This window comes from Balaenoptera borealis, assembly GCF_965194805.1.
Source record: "Balaenoptera borealis genome assembly, chromosome: 14".
Taxonomy (NCBI): Eukaryota; Metazoa; Chordata; class Mammalia; order Artiodactyla; family Balaenopteridae; genus Balaenoptera; species Balaenoptera borealis.
The window spans coordinates 11574882-11592568 of NC_138875.1; the positions used below are offsets into that span (position 1 = coordinate 11574882).

Consider the following 17687-nt stretch of genomic DNA (forward strand, 5'->3'; position numbering starts at 1 on the left):
TTATAATATTTTATTAATCTCTGCCTTAAGGAAACATGAAAGGAACCCATACACTAAACTCTGACTGAGACACACTCTACTTTTCAATGAAACTTGCTTAGTCCCTCTGCTTGTTCTATTTTCCTCAATTTGTTATAAAAAATAACGCTTTCATCAACTTATTTCACAGCAAAGTTGGAAGACCTTGTGGCATAATACGTTTTCTGTTAAACAATAGCATTCATTAAAACACAAGTTCCCAGGAGGCAGAAACTTTGTATTCTATTGGGGCCGTATTATACTTAATGCATTTTTCTTTCACAAGAATTATTATGATGATAATGCACAGTGTCCAACAGCAAAACAACATATGTCATAGTAAGGTTGTTTGGAAACTCACAGTTGTGAGATTGTAACCGTTGCCGGTTGGCTAGTGTGTATACTTCCAATGGGAGATAAAAGTGAATTGTGTATGTCTTCCCCACAGTGATGGGCTTACTATAGGAAAGAGTAAGTAATGTTTTAGATTCTAGTCACAACTTGACAAAAGAGCGCATAAAAATAGGTGAATCCAAAAAGGGACTTCTCTCCAAGAGGAAGATGCTACTGTGTAGAACCACGGGTGCCCTTTAAAAGTCAAAGCCTGTTACTTTAACTACAACTACAGCTGTAGGAGGAGGGGAGAAGGTACCAAAGCACAGACATCCGAGCCAGGTGTTCTCTGTGGAAGCAGCTGCTGCATAGTGATTCACAGTTTGCAAAGGCAGATTTCTCAGCGACAAAGAAAGAAGCCTGAGTTCCCCCATGGCCAAGAAAGTTTCCTATTCATCCAAACAATTCTGTGAATGGGGGAACAGAGACAGTGTCTTATCTGATCCAAAAGGCTACAAGGAAAAACCAAACTTATCTGAGATGGCAAAAGAGACATGAAGAGGGAATGAGCTACTCCTGGGACTGCTGCAAACTGGCGTTAAGATCTAGCATGAGTTATTTCAATTCTCTCCCTCTCAGTTCCCCAATACATAAAATGAGACCATTAGATAAATCATTCCGACTTTTAGATTTTACGATTCTAAGCAATACAATGTGAAGAAATACCTGAAGATCTTTAATATTTATTAAATTATATCCTTCCATGCAATGTCCACGTAATAAGAAAGGTGACATGTATTCAGTGTCCTTGGACAGATAATGGCAAGAAAGGATACAACTGCTCCAAATCCAAGGATTATACTTTTGAAGAACATGAATACATTTTTTCACTGGGAGAACTAAATTACTAAGAGAAAAAACATAAGCACAGAAACAAAGCAAAAATAAACCATAGTGCCAAGTCTCCACAGAAACTCTGGAGAGTAAACATATATGCCACAAGCATCATGCTGAGGGGAAAAAAAATGTGTTATAAGCATACGTTTTGCTAGAATTTAAAAGAATTTTAAAACTTCTAGCCACTCTGTGTTAGACAGTAGTACTCTCTAAAAATTATCGTTGCATCAGCATTATTATTTAATGGCATTGTCCATTGTTTCGTTGAGATTCCTGATTCCTGCGCATCATACAGTCTAGAAATGGAAGAACATTAAACGACATGTCGTCCACTCCACCTGGTACTTAGCCTCCCTACCAACAGGCCATTTTATGCCCCCTCTTTTTTTAACTGTATGGGTCATGCATGATACTCATGTATGGTCCAAGTATGAGGTAGTGATTTCCCTAAAACAGGAAGCAAGAGATGGGATGCCACCCAAAAAAATCCCAGTCTCACATTTTGTAATGAAACTTTTATAAGCATGTGATATGGAAATTCCCTAAAAGACAAAAAAGGCATTTAAACCATGTCCCTCTCCCCCAGAACGAAACTCTCAGAAGATCACTTCACATCCATGAGACGTCCCTGTCCCAGCTGGAGGCGGCTCTGAGGAGACCCACTACATCCTCCGCAGGTCAGGCAGGCACCCGTGTGAGGCAGCTCTCCCGTGGCATGCTACAGACAATTGCTTTTAAATTATTTTAAAATGAGAAGACAAAACTGTTTAACCCCAAAACAGAATAAAGTTAATAGAACAGATGAAAGACCCATGCTAACCAATTTAACTTCTTATCAGACAAGAAAAGGGAGATGAACTGCAATGAAAGACGTGTTTAGACACAAACACTAAGCAACTCATTTGTTCTGATTCTCAAGCCATGCTCTCTACCAGCTCAAAAGATGTGGATTGTTTTCCATGATACCCTAAATCCATTTTAAGGGAACACGGGAATAATTTATAAAACGTACATAATAATTTGCCCTGTTTTTCCTTTACAGAGTAATTTCTCATATCCATTTAGGGTTTATAGCGATAAGTTCTACGTATTTTCCTTCTTTGTGTTTTACCATTTTGAATCTTCTTCTATTCTTTCTTTTACTTGATGAATAATCATTGAAGAGTGACCATGTGCCCATAGTACTAGATACTAGATAAATAAACTTAAATAAGACATTGTCCCAGTTAGTTTTATAGTGGCAGAGACAAACATGTAAATAAAACTTTCACTAAATTTTTAAGTGTGCAATGATACAAGTATAATATTGTAAAATTAAGCAATGCAAAGGAATGACTAGGCATTGATGTCTATGGGAGGAGTGCAGGTCAGAAAACCATTGGGGGTAGTTACACTGGAGATGCACATGAAGATGAATTAGGTGTGGTGGTAAAGCACTCTAGGCAGGGAATACATTAGTTCTAATACTTATTACACTTACTAATTAGACTTGCTAACTTTAATACAAAAGTTCTCTCTTTGTAATACTTAACAACTGAAGCAAGTAAATTTTGTTTTCCTCTGATCCCTGAATTGTTTGTTTTTCCCTCTCCTTTTGAAAGTCCAATTACATATATATTAACTAGCTTCATACTGCCCTGCAACTGAGACTACTGTCTTTTTGTTTGTTTGTTTTCTTTATATTATTCAGTTTGAATAACATATCAATTTGCCTTCAAATTCTTGGAACCTTTAACTTGTTGTGTCCAAGTTGCTGTTAATTTCATCAGATGGATTTTGTAGTTCAGTAATTTCCACTGGATACTTTCCTTTTTTAAGGCATGAATAAATTTAACTATATTGAAACAGGCTAGGGACTGCAAAACTGAATTAGAAACTTCTGAAAAGTCAAGTACTGATTTTTGTTCTTTTTTTGAAAAGAAATGATTACTGTAATTCTAATGATAACTATGGTTTCATCCGCTACTTTTCTTCTTTTTAAGAAGAACTATATTTACTTCCTAAATAATGAAAAAATCAGAAATTTATGTTTCCAAATACTAGATTTTGCATTCCTAATGTGGACACTAGAGGCACTGCTGATTTTAGAACAACAATAAAACACTCCTGAGATCAGTGAGATACAAACCTGATAAAAAGTATCCACAATCCCTTAAACTACCTCTTTTTCATTGTTTCTCCTCAACTCCAAAAAATAGGGCAAGAAGGGTAGGAGAGGAAACACAGCATTTAATTTTTTCTTTAAGTATAACTTAAAAGAAAAAAGATTAACCCAGGAAATGATGGTTTTCTATGGTAGTTGATGTTTACAGATCAGGAAATAAAATACTCCATTATCACATAAACAACTTATTTATTAACCAACCTACATAAATAATGAAATTACTTACAGTGTGAAGCCCAGAGTCTACTCCAGTCTCTGTTGTCCTGATGTGCATAAGCAGCGGTATAAGTTCTTTCTTATATCTCGAGAATGAATGATGGTTGTTTGAACCACAGGATTTTTCATCAGAGCTGAAGCCATTTACGGTGTAAAGATCCCTCTTCCGTCATTAAGAACGAAAGTCCATTCTTAAGAACATGTGGTCCAACAACTAAAACACTCTCAGGATTTGTTACTTGTCTGTGATTAATACCGACTCCACCTTCTGCAATCCAGTACCCTCGGGGACCATCTGGACTGTAATTTGCTTTGCAGCATGTATCCAGGACATGTGTCCCAAGGTTAAGAACTAATTCGGAAAATGAAGTTTCTTTAAACAACTCTTTTAACTCTTAATCAGACATGACCTCCAGTTTGCTACTTCCGCAGCAAGTCGTTTCCGAGGACGCCCATTTCCTGGCTCTTTGACCCGAAGCTGCGCTATGTGGTCAGTCTGTGCAAGGGGCAGAAAAGTGAGGCGCTTTGGTTACCTTTCTACCCAGTCATCTTGCTTCCTGACCAAGAACTGATACAATTCAAAAGGAGGTGTCTTAACTCTGTGCAGCCAAAGAGCACTGCCAGCAGACTTCCCAGTTTGGATCCGGGTGTACTTGTAATTAGGAGAACAATGATTCCAGACCCGTCTTCTCCAGTCAACTTGTGTTTGAAGTCGTACCAGGACATGATATTGCCCAGCTGACCAGATGCACCCAGCTGGGCTCGAACAGGCAGCAGAGGTCATGGGCCTGCAGCACCCGGTGTAAAACCTCGTCCAAACTCCGGACGCTACTGCGCAAGCGTCAGCCTCCGCACCCCGCCCCCACCCCCAGTAGCTCGGGGCCGCCCAAGGACCAGGCCGAGCTGAGCCGGTTTGTGAAGCTGCCGCAGGTCCGCCCGTCAGCGAAGAGCTGCGGGTGAGGAGCAGACAGGGCTTGGAGCCTTCGGTGCAGTGCGCTCGCTGCTTCCCACGCGCTCGGCAGCCGGCTCCTGGCGCGCGCCCAGCTTCCGGCTGCTCGGGTCTCCCAGGCGGCGCACCACGGCGCCGGCCCCCCCAGCGCAGTCACTTGGTAGCCCATTCGCTACAAGTGAAAGGGGCCCAGCAGCGCCAGCAGACGCCCCACAAGAAGCAACCAGTCGGCCATGGGTCGAGGCCGCGGTGGATAGTCTGGAGAAAGCTGCCCGCCTTCCACAGTGGAAGAGCGTGGGGAGCTCTAGCTTTGCCCCCCTCTAGGGGAGGAACTTCTAAAACAGACCCCGAGCTTCCTACACCGCCAGCCACCCCTGAGCACCAGAGTGGGCGGCACGCAGCCGCAGGGGGCAAGACTCCTGAAGGGCCTGGGGCACCGAACCACCTGCCTGAGATAGAGGACCGCAACGTGGGCGCCGCCATCTTGGTGGAGGCCCGAAGGGAATGCTGGGATTTTGGGGGTCCAGCTACGTCCTTCAGTACCCGTTCCACTTGGTAAGTGTTAAAAACTATATTAGAAGTATAGAAAATTGTACAGTTCTGTTGGTATGTATGTGTATACTATTTAAAACCACCACAATCAGGGTAGCAAACATTTCTATCACCCTCAAAAGCTTCTTTCTACTCATATATATTTTCTGACTTCTTTGAATTAGAATAACAATTTTGAGATGCATCCATATTTGTCAATAGTTTGTGGCACCCTTTTTTAAAATTTGGTATAAATATACCACAGTTAGTTCATTTATTCATCTGATGATAGACATCCTGTTTCCAGTTTTGGACTACTGGAAATAAAGGTGTTATGAACTTTGATGTACACATCTTTGTACACATAAATTCCATTTATTTTGGGTTAGTACCATAGAGTGATAGTATGTGTAGGTCTAACTTTATAAGTGCAATAGCTACCAAGTATTTTCCAATGTGGCTGTACCACTTATATTTCCACCAGCGGTATATGAGAGTTCAAGGTAGTCCACATCCTTGACAACAAAAAGCATGGTAGGAGTTTTTAAAATTAATTTTAGCAACTCTAATCTGTTTGTGGTGCTATCTCATTGAGACTTTAATCCGTAATTTGTCTCATAAGTAATAATACTGTGCATTTTTTCATGTGTTTATTACATATTTTGTGAAGTATCTGAGGTATTGCCAATGTTTTAATACCATGGTTTGTGGTCTTATTATTGAATTATAAGAGATCTTTATATATGCTGTATGCACATTCTTGATCTACGTCTTATAAGTACTTTCTCCTAATCTGTGGCTTGTTTTTTCATTTTCATGGTAATGTCTTTAAGAAAGCAATGGATCTCATGTTCATGAAGTCAAATTTACAGATATGTATAATTATCTATCTATATAGATCCATAGATATATATTATGGTTTGTATTATTTGTGTTCTGAGAAAACTTTGCCTACATCAAATTTTTAATGATTTTATTCTAAGAATTTTACAGTTTCTCCTTTTAAACATTTAGATCTGTAATCCATTTTGAGTTAACATTTGAGAATGGTGTGAAATAATGGTCAGGTTTAAAGAATATATGATATCCAGTTGTTCCAGCATAATTTGTTGAAAATAATATAATTTTCTATTGAATTGCCTTGAAACCTTTATCAGCAATCAATTGGCCAGACTTCTGGAATCAATTTGAAGAGGGTCAGAATTACAGAGTGTTGTCCGCACCCTTAATAGAAGAAACTGAAATTAATAACTTCTTCTAAACCATCAGAGGGGTTGGTGGAGAAAGAATAGGTTGATTACAAAGGAGAATTTTTAGGGTTATGGAACCATCCTGTATGAAACTGGATTACTGGGTATATGACTATATGCATTTGTCAAAACCCATAGAGAGTGGACTTTACTGTATGCAAATTTAAAGTATCAACCAATTTGTCAAGGGATCCTAGCATGGAATACAGATGGTGGTGACATGTAAATATAAATATATTACAACTATATGATATGACTTCAGTGGAGGGGGTGAGGGGGAAAAAAGGAACTAACCTAAGTAACTTTGGAAACAATGTTTTCAATGAATATTGTAAGGCTACTGGCAAGGGAACCATATATAAACAGTGTACATTAATTATTAAATTGATTTCCCACAAGTATGGGTTAGCAATTCTGAAACTACTTTACATGTCTTCTAGGGATAACCAAATAAGTAAATAGATTACAGATGATAGTAGCCAGGTTTCTTACTGTCAGATAAAAAAGTTAAAAATAATTGAGAGAGGAGGTCTACAATGAGCCCTGTGGTGCTGGATTAGCCTGGGGTACACTTTAGACGTGTGCATGTGTATGGCTTTGTGTACACACATGTATTTCTTAGTTCTGTCCACTGAGAGAGGCTACAAACAATGGCACCTCAGTAGCAACGAGCACACCCAGCATTCAGCTCTTGGTTTCAGACACAATTATCCAGTAAGTGTAGCCAAGGTCCTTTAGGAAAATGATTCTAGCCTGAGGCTGGAAAAATACAAGAAGATTAGGGAGCTCTTGTAGTGCCAGAAAGGAAGTTGAAAAGGAAGGGAAGGGGAGGGGAGGGGTGGAAACAGGAGCCAATTAAAACAACTCCCAATGGCCACAGCTGGAAAAATTTGAGCAATAAATAAATGAGAATATCTTATTACAACCCCAAATATAAAATAAGTATACATGCATTCATATTGATATAAATAAATGGTTAACTGAATAAATAAGTGGGAAGAAGAAACAAATACTTCTTACTGAAGAATTCCAAGTAATACATGTGGACAGTTCCTCTCCAGGAGGTAGAACTTAGTTCTAGTCTTCTTGGGTATGGACTGGAATTAACAACTCCTTTGCAAAATGTTGAGTGTCATGAGGGAAAAATAAAAACTTCACACCAGAGGAGCCTGGAAGACACCAGCTAAACCAATTGATCAAGGTTAACATCACCAGTCATAAGTCATGTTGATATTATGTATCTCCTGGTATCATGCAGTGAGAAGTTGTATCAGTCAGGATTCTCCAGAGAAATAGTAACAATAGTAGGTAGGTAGGTTGATAGACAGATAGATAATAGATAGTTGATAGATTTATTTTAAGGAATTGGCTCATGTAATTGTTGGGATTGGCAACCTGAAATTTGTAGAGCAAATTGGAAGGCAGGATTTGATTATGCAGCCCTAAGGCCAAATTCCTTCTTTTCTAGGAAATCTCAGGTTTTGCTCTTGAAGCTCTTAACTGATTAGAAGATGCCCACCCACACTTTTTTACTTAACATCATTTTATTTTAGATGTTAATCATACCTAAAGTATGAGGGGTTTTACTCACCTGTTTTCCCCCTATTGCCACTCTACTCTTCAGGCGCGATATTGGCAAAGCAGTTTCTCTATGAGGATAATATGCTCCTAGCTCTAAGAGAGGGAAGGAAAACATTCTCAAACTTTTTCAAAATATTATCCTATTAGAGTTAGTAACATTCCCTTTTGGATGGAAAAAACCACATATGCATAAAGAAAGACAAATAATTATATGCCCACGTGCACACAGAAATTACCTCTGGATATTAAATATTAAAGATGAATTCTATTTTTATGTGTATCAGTTTTCTAGCTTGCTATTTAAAAACCCCAAATATCTATTTTTAATAATTTTCCATAGGAAAAACAATTCTTAGGTTCCTCCCTTCGAAATGTAGTTCTGTTATTTTCAGAGAATTTTTCATCCAGGAGAACTCAAAGATCTTTTCCAGAGCTGTGTTGAAAGCTTTGTAATTGTTTTAGAATTGATTGCTATATGAAATAGGTTTATGTGTTCTGACAGTGTGTTAATACAATAAAAGTAATTTTTAGTAGCAAAGGAGTTACAGTTTTTCATTGGTTGTAATAAGGTTTTTTTTTTCCACTTTTCATTGCTGTCTCTTTGTAGATAAAATGGGATTTCATAAGCTCTTGTTTTTCAACATTGGTTTCTAAAAATTTTTTTTTCATCAGCATGCCTTGTTCAAGGCTAAATACAGCTCAGAGGTAAATACATCCAAAAAAGCCTTAAAAAGATTTATTGTGTTGTGCTTAATGGGAAATATTGTTACCGTAAAAATACATTGTAAGTTGTAACCTTGAATGTTTGTTTACCAGGATACTTTAAAGTAAATGTAACAGCCTTGTTTTACAGAACAGATAAGCTGCTTTTCCTCTGGTATCTTTGCAATATTTTCCAAATAATTTTCTTAGGAATTAAGTACCTATTTTATCGTAAGTAGAATATTTCAAATTTATATTTATCATTCAAATGTAAACTATGTAGTTGGGATTATTCATCCTCTAGTACTAGAAATGTTTTTATTGGTTTTATATGAACTACACAGTTCCCACTTTCCATGACTGGGTATCACTGATTTCTTCCTCACTTTTAAGTACTATTTGTGAAATTTTATAGATATACAAATGTGCACACCAGAAGAAACTAGTGGAAACCGACCTCTGATAGAGGCTACTAGCAGTGGCTTATCAAAGCCACTTTGTACAGTTGGCCCTCTGTATCTGCCGGTTCCACATCCTCCTATACAATCAACCCAAGTGGATCAATGGTTTGGTGAACCCCTGGATGTGAAACCCACGAACATGGAGGGCTGACTGTAATCCGTACATTTTATATGAGGGACTTACACATGAGAGGATTTTGGTATCTGCGGAGGGGTGGGCAGGGGGAGGTCCTGAAAGCTGCACTTACAAACCCAGACATAGGAACAGACTTTGGAGTGGAACCAATCTGTGTAGTGAAGACTTTCCATACACAGTTGCTTTCCCAGTGGAAAATGGTAAAGAAATGGGAAGTCTTGTGTGGCAGCCAAGACCTCCTAAATATTTAGCAATTGGTAAAATAAAAGCTAGCACAGGGCAGGCCTGGACAGGATAAATGTCTCAAGTTCAGTTCCCTACTCCATACCTGCTGACCTGAGCAAGACATAGTCCTCTGTAGGCCTCTGCTTTCTGGCCTAGCCCTGGACACTGGCTAGCTCAAGGGTTTTCCCCACAGGCAGGGGAGAGAAACCTACTAGGACTGCCTTATTCATTCAACACTCACTGAAGGGCCGGTCAGTAGGTATATAGTTTTGAACAAAATCATATACGGCCCTTGTCTAACGGATCCTATAGTCTAGTGAGGGATATAAACAATAAATAATTAATATTAGCTCATTTGTTTATTAATAATAATACAATACCATTAATGTGATTAATATTAATAATCATTATTATTGTTTTACATAGCTAATCTGTATTGAGTTATTTTCCAGAAAAATTTCAAAAGACTTGAATTTATCCAATTCTCACAGAAACCTGTGTGGTTAAATACCATCGTTATCTTCACCTCACGGAAGATCTGGGGCACATGAATTTCTAGTAGCATTGCTAATTTCCTGTAGCTGGTGAACTGGAATTTAAACGCAGCATAACTCACATTACCTTTCAATGAGTAAATAACGAATGTACAGTTAGTAGCTTAAAATTAGCTCTGAACAGGAAATGAATCTGGTGCAGTGAAAGGGGGTTACAGAGATGTATTATTAGTGTTAGTTAACCAGAGAAAGGCCCTCTGAAACTTGAAGGCTGAGAAGGAAGAAGCCAAATGAAGAATAGAGGGAGGGTTGCTTAAGGGATAACAGATGAAAAGATTCAGAGGCAGGAAAAAAATTGCCTGTGAGAGTAATTGAAATGAGGTATTTGGCTGTGAGAAGTATGCATGAGAAAGGATAATTAGATTGACTCCAAATTGGGCAGGTAGGCAGGTCCTGGGACCAGTTTCCTTTACACTCAACAAACCCCTTCCAACCTACACTGAAAACTCATTAGACATGCTGTACTGATGTAAGTGCATTACTCATGTGAATCGTGTGGAAGAAAAATAAAATTTGAGTCCAATTCACCATTGGAGTATATAATTCCTAAGGTTGTTTCAAACCTTAGAAGCCTTGAGTTTTGGAAAACTCAAATGTTTTCAAAATAATTTACTGATTCTATATATGTTCTAGGAAAATATGATCATATCTCACATCAAATGGCTACTCATATGCATCAACTGCTCCCCCTAAATACATCTAGCTTATTTCCAAATCCGTATTTTTTAATATGCTTTCACTCATCCAGATATACTTATTAGTGCCTACCTTGGGCCAAACACTACAAATCCTAGGGTTACGAAGATGAGCAAGATAGGTTTGATTGTTACTGTACTGGAGTTTATAAGCTAATGGAGCAACAGAAAGTTAAATACATAACTAAAATAAAATATAATAGGAGAAGTAAAGTTTTGGGAGCACATAACAGAAGGGGAACAGAGATAGAGATTGCCAGAGAGAAGTAACATCTAAGTTGAGATGTGAAGAAAGTGGAAGTTAGAGAAAAGGTTTGGGAACAATAGTAATTTAGCTCAGGCATTGGCAAACAGAATCTAGCCTACACCCTGTTTTTTTTAAATAACTTTTTATTGAGTTACGTTTATGACCATTCATTTTCCTTTTGTCTGTGGCTGCTTTGATGCTACCATGGCAGACTTGAGTAGTTGCAACAGTGACTGTATGACTCACAAAACCTAACATATTTACTATCTGGCCCTTTACAGGAAACGTTCGCTAATCCCTGGTTATAAAGCCAGTAGAGAGTTCCATCTGTGGATATTGATAGTGGGAGGAAAATGTTGGCATGAAGATGTAGTTTTGTGACTTAGCAGGAGCATGTGCATGGTAATTGAAACCATGAAAATGAATGAGATTCACTTATTCATGCCTAGGGAGATCATGTGTAGATGAGGGTCCTGGATAAATCCTAATAATAGAGCAACATTTGAGAGTTAGGTAGAGGAAGATGAGACTGTGAAGAAAATCCGGAGAATGTATTGACTTCGAAGACAAGGGCACAGACTGTTTCAAAAGGCATGGCTGACAATGTTGAATGTTCAGTATGCAGGGTGTTTATTAAGGAGTGCTTATAGGATCCTCCAACTTTGGAAAAGAAAGGAAAGGAACATTACTGGGTGGAAAGAGAAGGAGAGCTATAATGTAGCCTTAATGACATCCTTGGCTGATGGCATAGCGAGCTCTGGAGCTAGAACAGCAATCCTACAATGATCAATCCCTGGATTTGTGTTGCCCTGGTAAACGTGGAACCTTGGTGAGGATACTCTCTACAGCTGAGGCTGCCTGTGGAGGGATTTTCAGCTGGAAACTGGCAACAGCACACACAGCACATTAAAATCAAGCCCTTCCTAGAAGGAGAATATGGAGATCATTGTGCATGTACTTAAGTTTGTAGATATGTTGAGATAAAGTTTAGGGAGTCTCTTTCTTTAATATTTTCTTATTTTTTCCTGAAAAAGAGTAGGTAACAGAATCCTTCTAAGTGAATAACCTTTAAACTTGAAGGGCAATAGTTGGAAATATTCACGTAGCGATGACAATCATTATTTCTGTATCATCTCCAGCATCTGATTCCTGAATTTGAAGCCTGGTTTTTGTACTTACTGTATAATCTTGGTCAACTTACTTACTTCTCTAAGACCTAGTTCTTTCATCTATACAATAGGGGCATAATAGTGCTCACCTTAAAGTGTTATAATAAAGACAGAATGAGTTAACATGTGCAAAGAACTTAGAACACCTCCTGGTATGTACTAAATGCTTAATATGTATTATTATTCTTAATTTTACTAACCTATTACTATTGTCCATAATGCTGTACACTGTTTTTAATTAATAGCACTATTAGTAATAATAATGCATTCTTTAATTGTCAGAAACTGTGGTACATGACATACAACTCAGTTATAGTTCATATAAAACACAGATTATTCATACTAGGAAAGCACAGTTATATTCATTTTCAAGAGGATAAAACTGAGGCTCAGGGAGGCTAAGGTGGCAGCTTAGAAAGAGTGGAGCTGAAGCTTGAATGCAGTATGCCAGACGTTCAGTAGATCAAAGGTATCTAAATATCAATGCACTAGCATTGGAAAACTACAAAATGTCTCCTTCTTTCCATTCATAACACACAAAAATAAGCAATGTATTTGTTTCACGAGAATAAGCAATATACTTATTCCTGGGAAGAGGAAAGCAATGAATTTGATTCAGGTTGTTACCAACTTTCTAAATGTGTGATAGGATAGCTCAAATGTTGATGAACCAAATTATTATGGCTTTGCATGACATTAAAGTTGTACTACATTCCTTTTCACAAAAATAATTTAAAGAATTGATGTATGTAATATACATTCATTCAACAACCTTTTGTAAGAACCACTATGCACAGGCACCATTCTAAGTGTTTGGGAAACTAAGATAAATAAGACAAAGGGCCGGCCCTTAACTATGCAGTAGTTTAGGAGAAGGAACAGAAAAGAGTTGTCTAAAAAAGAAAAAGAACAAGTATTGTGATCAGTACATTAAAGTCACATATCAAATGCAGAGGAGCCATGATGCAGAAACTAACTTTAGATGATGGGTCAGGTCAAGTTTACTGGGTAAATTTTTAAAAAAGAGAGAAAGCAGTACTCACGGCTAGCTGCATTTTGGTGAATGATGTTTTTAGAACTAGCTTGGTTCTTGTGTGGACTTGCAGTACTCAAACTTCATCTGTGGGAAATTTGTAGTGTTTTCTGAGAGCCTTCTTCCAGAGGCGTTTGTGTGTCCCACCAGTCACATTGGTCAAACCCCAGAAATCAGGTTATGAGCATGTACATTTCAGCACCATACCTAATAGTGAAAAATTGGAAACATTCTGATATACTCACATAGAAGGTTATAAAGAAGCCGTTAAAAATAGTAAGTTTAAAATAATGATAGACTCTGTACTGACATGGAAATACAGAAGGGTATATTTTAAGTAGGAAAAAAAAGCAATTCTCAGAAAATCAAAGAAAATAAAACGATTTTATTTAATGATTTCATTTATATATTCATATGTGTGTATGTCTATAAAATTCAGTGTAAATGTAAGTGAATGCAAATATTGTTTATATGATAGTAAAACCACAGAAAGAGATTGGAATAATATACACCAAATTTTTATGACTGGTTTCATCCAGTGTGGAGAGTGGCTTTAAGAGACAAGGAAAGAGAAAGGATTCTAAAATATTTTACATCATTTTAATTTTTTGAAAATTATAAGTAATTAAAATATGATTCATATATTAATTATAAATACTTTAAAATATTATCTTTCATATATATCTGGTACATAACAGATATTCAGCAAATATTTATTAAGTGAATTTTTTTTTATAATTGTTTTCAATCAACATTTCATAGATCTATTTCTATGTGAACTATTTTTTTTCTTTTTTTATATTATAGTTTTTTCCTTTTTTAAAAAAAATAATTAATTAATTAATTTATTTATTTATGGTTGTGTTGGGTCTTCGTTTCTGTGCGAGGGCTTTCTCTAGTTGTGGCAAGCGGGGGCCACTCTTCATCGCGGTGCGCGGGCCTCTCACTGTCGCGGCCTCTCTTGTTGTGGAGCACAGGCTCCAGACGCGCAGGCTCAGTAGTTGTGGCTCACGGGCCCAGTTGCTCCGCGGCATGTGGGATCTTCCCAGACCAGGGCTCGAACCCGTGTCTTCTGCATTGGCAGGCAGATTCTCAACCACTGCACCACCAGGAATGCAATGTTTATAACATGTATACCATCTGTATACATTACTAATATTTGATGATTGTCTGACCTGGCTCCTCTTAGAGTTACTAGGTCAAATTGAATCTGTTAAAATTTTATTCAGTACTATTAAGAGAGGAAAACTTGGGATAAAATTTGATATGCCCGAACAGTATAACTTAGGATTTTGAGCTCAGTTTGACATGGCAAACAAGTCCAGTGTCAAATCCTGTTCCTGACATTTACTCTTTATGCAATCCTGTACAAATAATTTAATTTCTCTTTATTTGAAGTTATTTCTTCTGTAAAAAAGACAATAACTAACATACACTTTATAAGGTTTTCGTGGGAAGGATGCTTATCTACATAAGCTCTTTATAGAACCACTTATGCTTTGCAGATGCTTAATGGCCACTAATGAATGAATGTTTAGAAGGGCCCCCATATCCACACACCCTCTTTTCTAAAAATCAACCTGTAACATTTCCTTCTCAGCTGTTATGCTTTTTCTTAGTTCTTAAAACAATTGGTAGTAAATTTAACAATATTAGCAAAATAATTTCACAAAATGTAGACTAGCATCTAATAGACCCTGTTTGATTCCTGTAATGTAATTTGGTGGAGTGCTTATTCTATTTCATCACAACATAAAATATTCAAGGGAAAACAAATTATTGTTCTTATTTGCAGTCTCTATTTGCTGGTGTCATTTATAATATGCTGATGAATGGTTTTTGAAAGCACTAACTTAAAAGAAGACAATTTTCAAAGAAGTTTTGTTTCTTCAATTATAAACATTTAATAAAACCTCTTAATAAATTCAATGGGAATTTGTATAATTATGAATAATTGGAGTTACAATTAAACCCACAAATCTGATAACTCAAAAGGTAATATCTAAAAAACAAGGCCAGTTTTGTACGTGCAATAAAATAATATGCATAATTTTAAAGGTTGATGTACTCTTAAAATATGTCTAAGTATACTAAATGATATAGTAAATTATAATAGTGAAAAATATTTCTGAACTAATTCAGAGACTCTGGCTAATTATTAATTACCAGTTCAAAGAAATATAGACTTGAAGCTATGATATTTTCTCTATTCCTAATAATCAGAAATAAATACAGATTTTTATAGCAGGTCATCCAAAATGATTAATTCATTTTGTTTCCAATCAAAGGAAATAATTGCTACTGGGAAAAATATTAAATCATACAGGTCAAATAAAGGAGAGAATCACATACCCAGAATGGTTTTGTAAATTCAAGTATAAATAAAACAATTTTACTGGTCAAGGGTAGGTGGGCAGGTGGTATCTGGGAACTCATTTCTAGTCTACTGGTTTTGAAGCTGTGAAGTGGTGTCTATGTATTATTTTTCATCGCATATCCATAATTTACTGGAAACATTTTAGAAAAATTTCTGGTCACTATCTTGTTACTTTTGTAGATGAATATTTAAGTTTCTGTCTCCTTCAAGCATCTAACACTGCAAATCCAAGTCTCTCAGGTGAGTCAAAAGTAAGCCAGCAAAAGACACTTCTAGAACAATATCCAAGTGTTAATTGGTGGTATCTTAGCTTAGGGTTCTTTGTAAATAATATTGGGTCCTGAGATTTTAGTTTTTATAGGAACCAAGAGAATGATTTGCCTAGATACAAATGATTTTTATTAAAATAGAAATACGAATTTCACATTTGTTAGGCATAAGGTAAATAGCTTTACATACAGCACCATATATACTATTTAAAATGGGGAAATTAGGAATATTCAGGGTTTATATTCCCACTTACATATCATATTTCTGGCTTATACTTAAAAATATACAAAGGGAATTATGGATGTAGTCCAGTAGTAAATGGATATTTTAAAATTATCTGCAGGTATTTAGAAGGTTAATTATTACCATTCTTTCTGCAAGCTTCTAGAAATGTAAATTAAATATATTAATATACCTATGGTAATCTGACCTTTCCCCCATCAGTTCTTACAGTGGACAACTTTTGTTTCTGTGACCTATTTTTGACTATATAACTTTCAGAATCAGCTGCTCATTTTCTACTCCCTTCCTCCACAAAAAAAATAATCAATTAATTAATTAATTACACTTTTAAAAGCCTACTGGCATCTTGAATGGAATTACCATGAGTCAGCTCATCTTTTTGGAGGAAACTAACATTTTTTTTTTTTTTTTTTTAAATACTTGGAGGGCTGGGCTTTTTTTTATTTATTTATTTTTGGCTGTGTTGGGTCTTCATTTCTGTGCGAGGGCTTTCTCTAGTTGTGGCAAGCGGGGGCCACTCTTCATCGCAGTGCGCGGGCCTCTCACTATCGCGGCCTCTCTTGTTGCGGAGCACAGGCTCCAGACGCGTAGGCTCAGTAGTTGTGGCTCACGGGCCCAGTTGTTCCGTGGCATGTGGGATCTTCCCAGACCAGGGCTCGAACCAGTGTCCCCTGCATTAGCACGCAGATTCTCAACCACTGCGCCACCAGGGAAGCCCCGGAAACTAACATCTTAACAACATGGTATATCTTTCCCTTTACTTAGGTCCTCTTTTATTTATCTCAACAACATTGTGTAGTTTTACTGTACAGGTCTTGCACCTGTAGTTTTAATTTATATCTCGCCTTTTCATGTTATTTTAAGCTAGTGTAAATGGTATTTTTTAATCATTCAGTTTCCAAATTTTCACTGCTAGTATATAGAAATATAGTTGATTTTTGTACACGTACCTTGTGTTTACAGATGATACTTTCCAAGAATGGCTAAAGAAGTATATATTCAAAACTACTTTTTCTTCTTACAGTATAACATTGACATTCTGCATGTGATTGACTGAATATCTTAGATCTCTAAGTTAAAGTTTTTCATCAGATTTTGAAAAAATTGACCCTTATTTACTCAATTTTGTTTCTGCACCCCCTGCTTTCTGGAACTACAATTCTATCTGCCTTGATAGTATCACACATGTCTCAAAGCTTCTGTTTAGATATTTCAACCTTTTTTTTTCTCTCAGTTGGATAGTTCATTGTGAATAATTTCTTTTTCAATGCCTTCCTGTTCATTGAACTTTTGTACCATTCTAAATTTAGTCTTTGCTAATTCCATCACTTTGTCATTTCTGAAGCATAATTTTTCCAAAAATTATTCTAAGATTTAATTGTTTCTATGTGTGTCTAATATTTTATAGGATGTTGGACACCATAATAATTATATAATCAAGAGTATGGGTTTTGTATTCTTCCTTTAAAAAGGTAGAATAGAATTGTCTTTTATCAGGCAGTTGAGTTTACTTATTGATAAGCTTATTTATTTTAGACTTTGCCAGAGCTTGTCTACAGTAGTCTTTATTCCAGGGCTGGTTGATCCCTGCCACTGAAGTGTGACCCTTCTTGTCTCTCTCCTTAATGCCAGTGTT

The 17687-nt window shown here is 36.8% G+C and overlaps 1 protein-coding gene across 1 annotated transcript in view; it reads left to right on the forward strand.

Moving 5' to 3' along the window:
- Nucleotides 1-1570: 1570 nt before the first annotated feature.
- The window catches only part of LOC309611270 (uncharacterized protein), a gene marked incomplete at its 5' end in the record, with an annotated part of 233127 nt that continues 217010 nt past the window's right edge, over nt 1571-17687 (forward strand). Inside the window, 3 exons of the mRNA XM_082355455.1 lie at nt 1571-1589; nt 4061-4143; nt 4504-5132. Of these exons, the coding sequence (XP_082211581.1) occupies nt 1571-1589; nt 4061-4143; nt 4504-5132 (731 nt within the window). The remainder of the gene's footprint in view (nt 1590-4060; nt 4144-4503; nt 5133-17687) is intronic.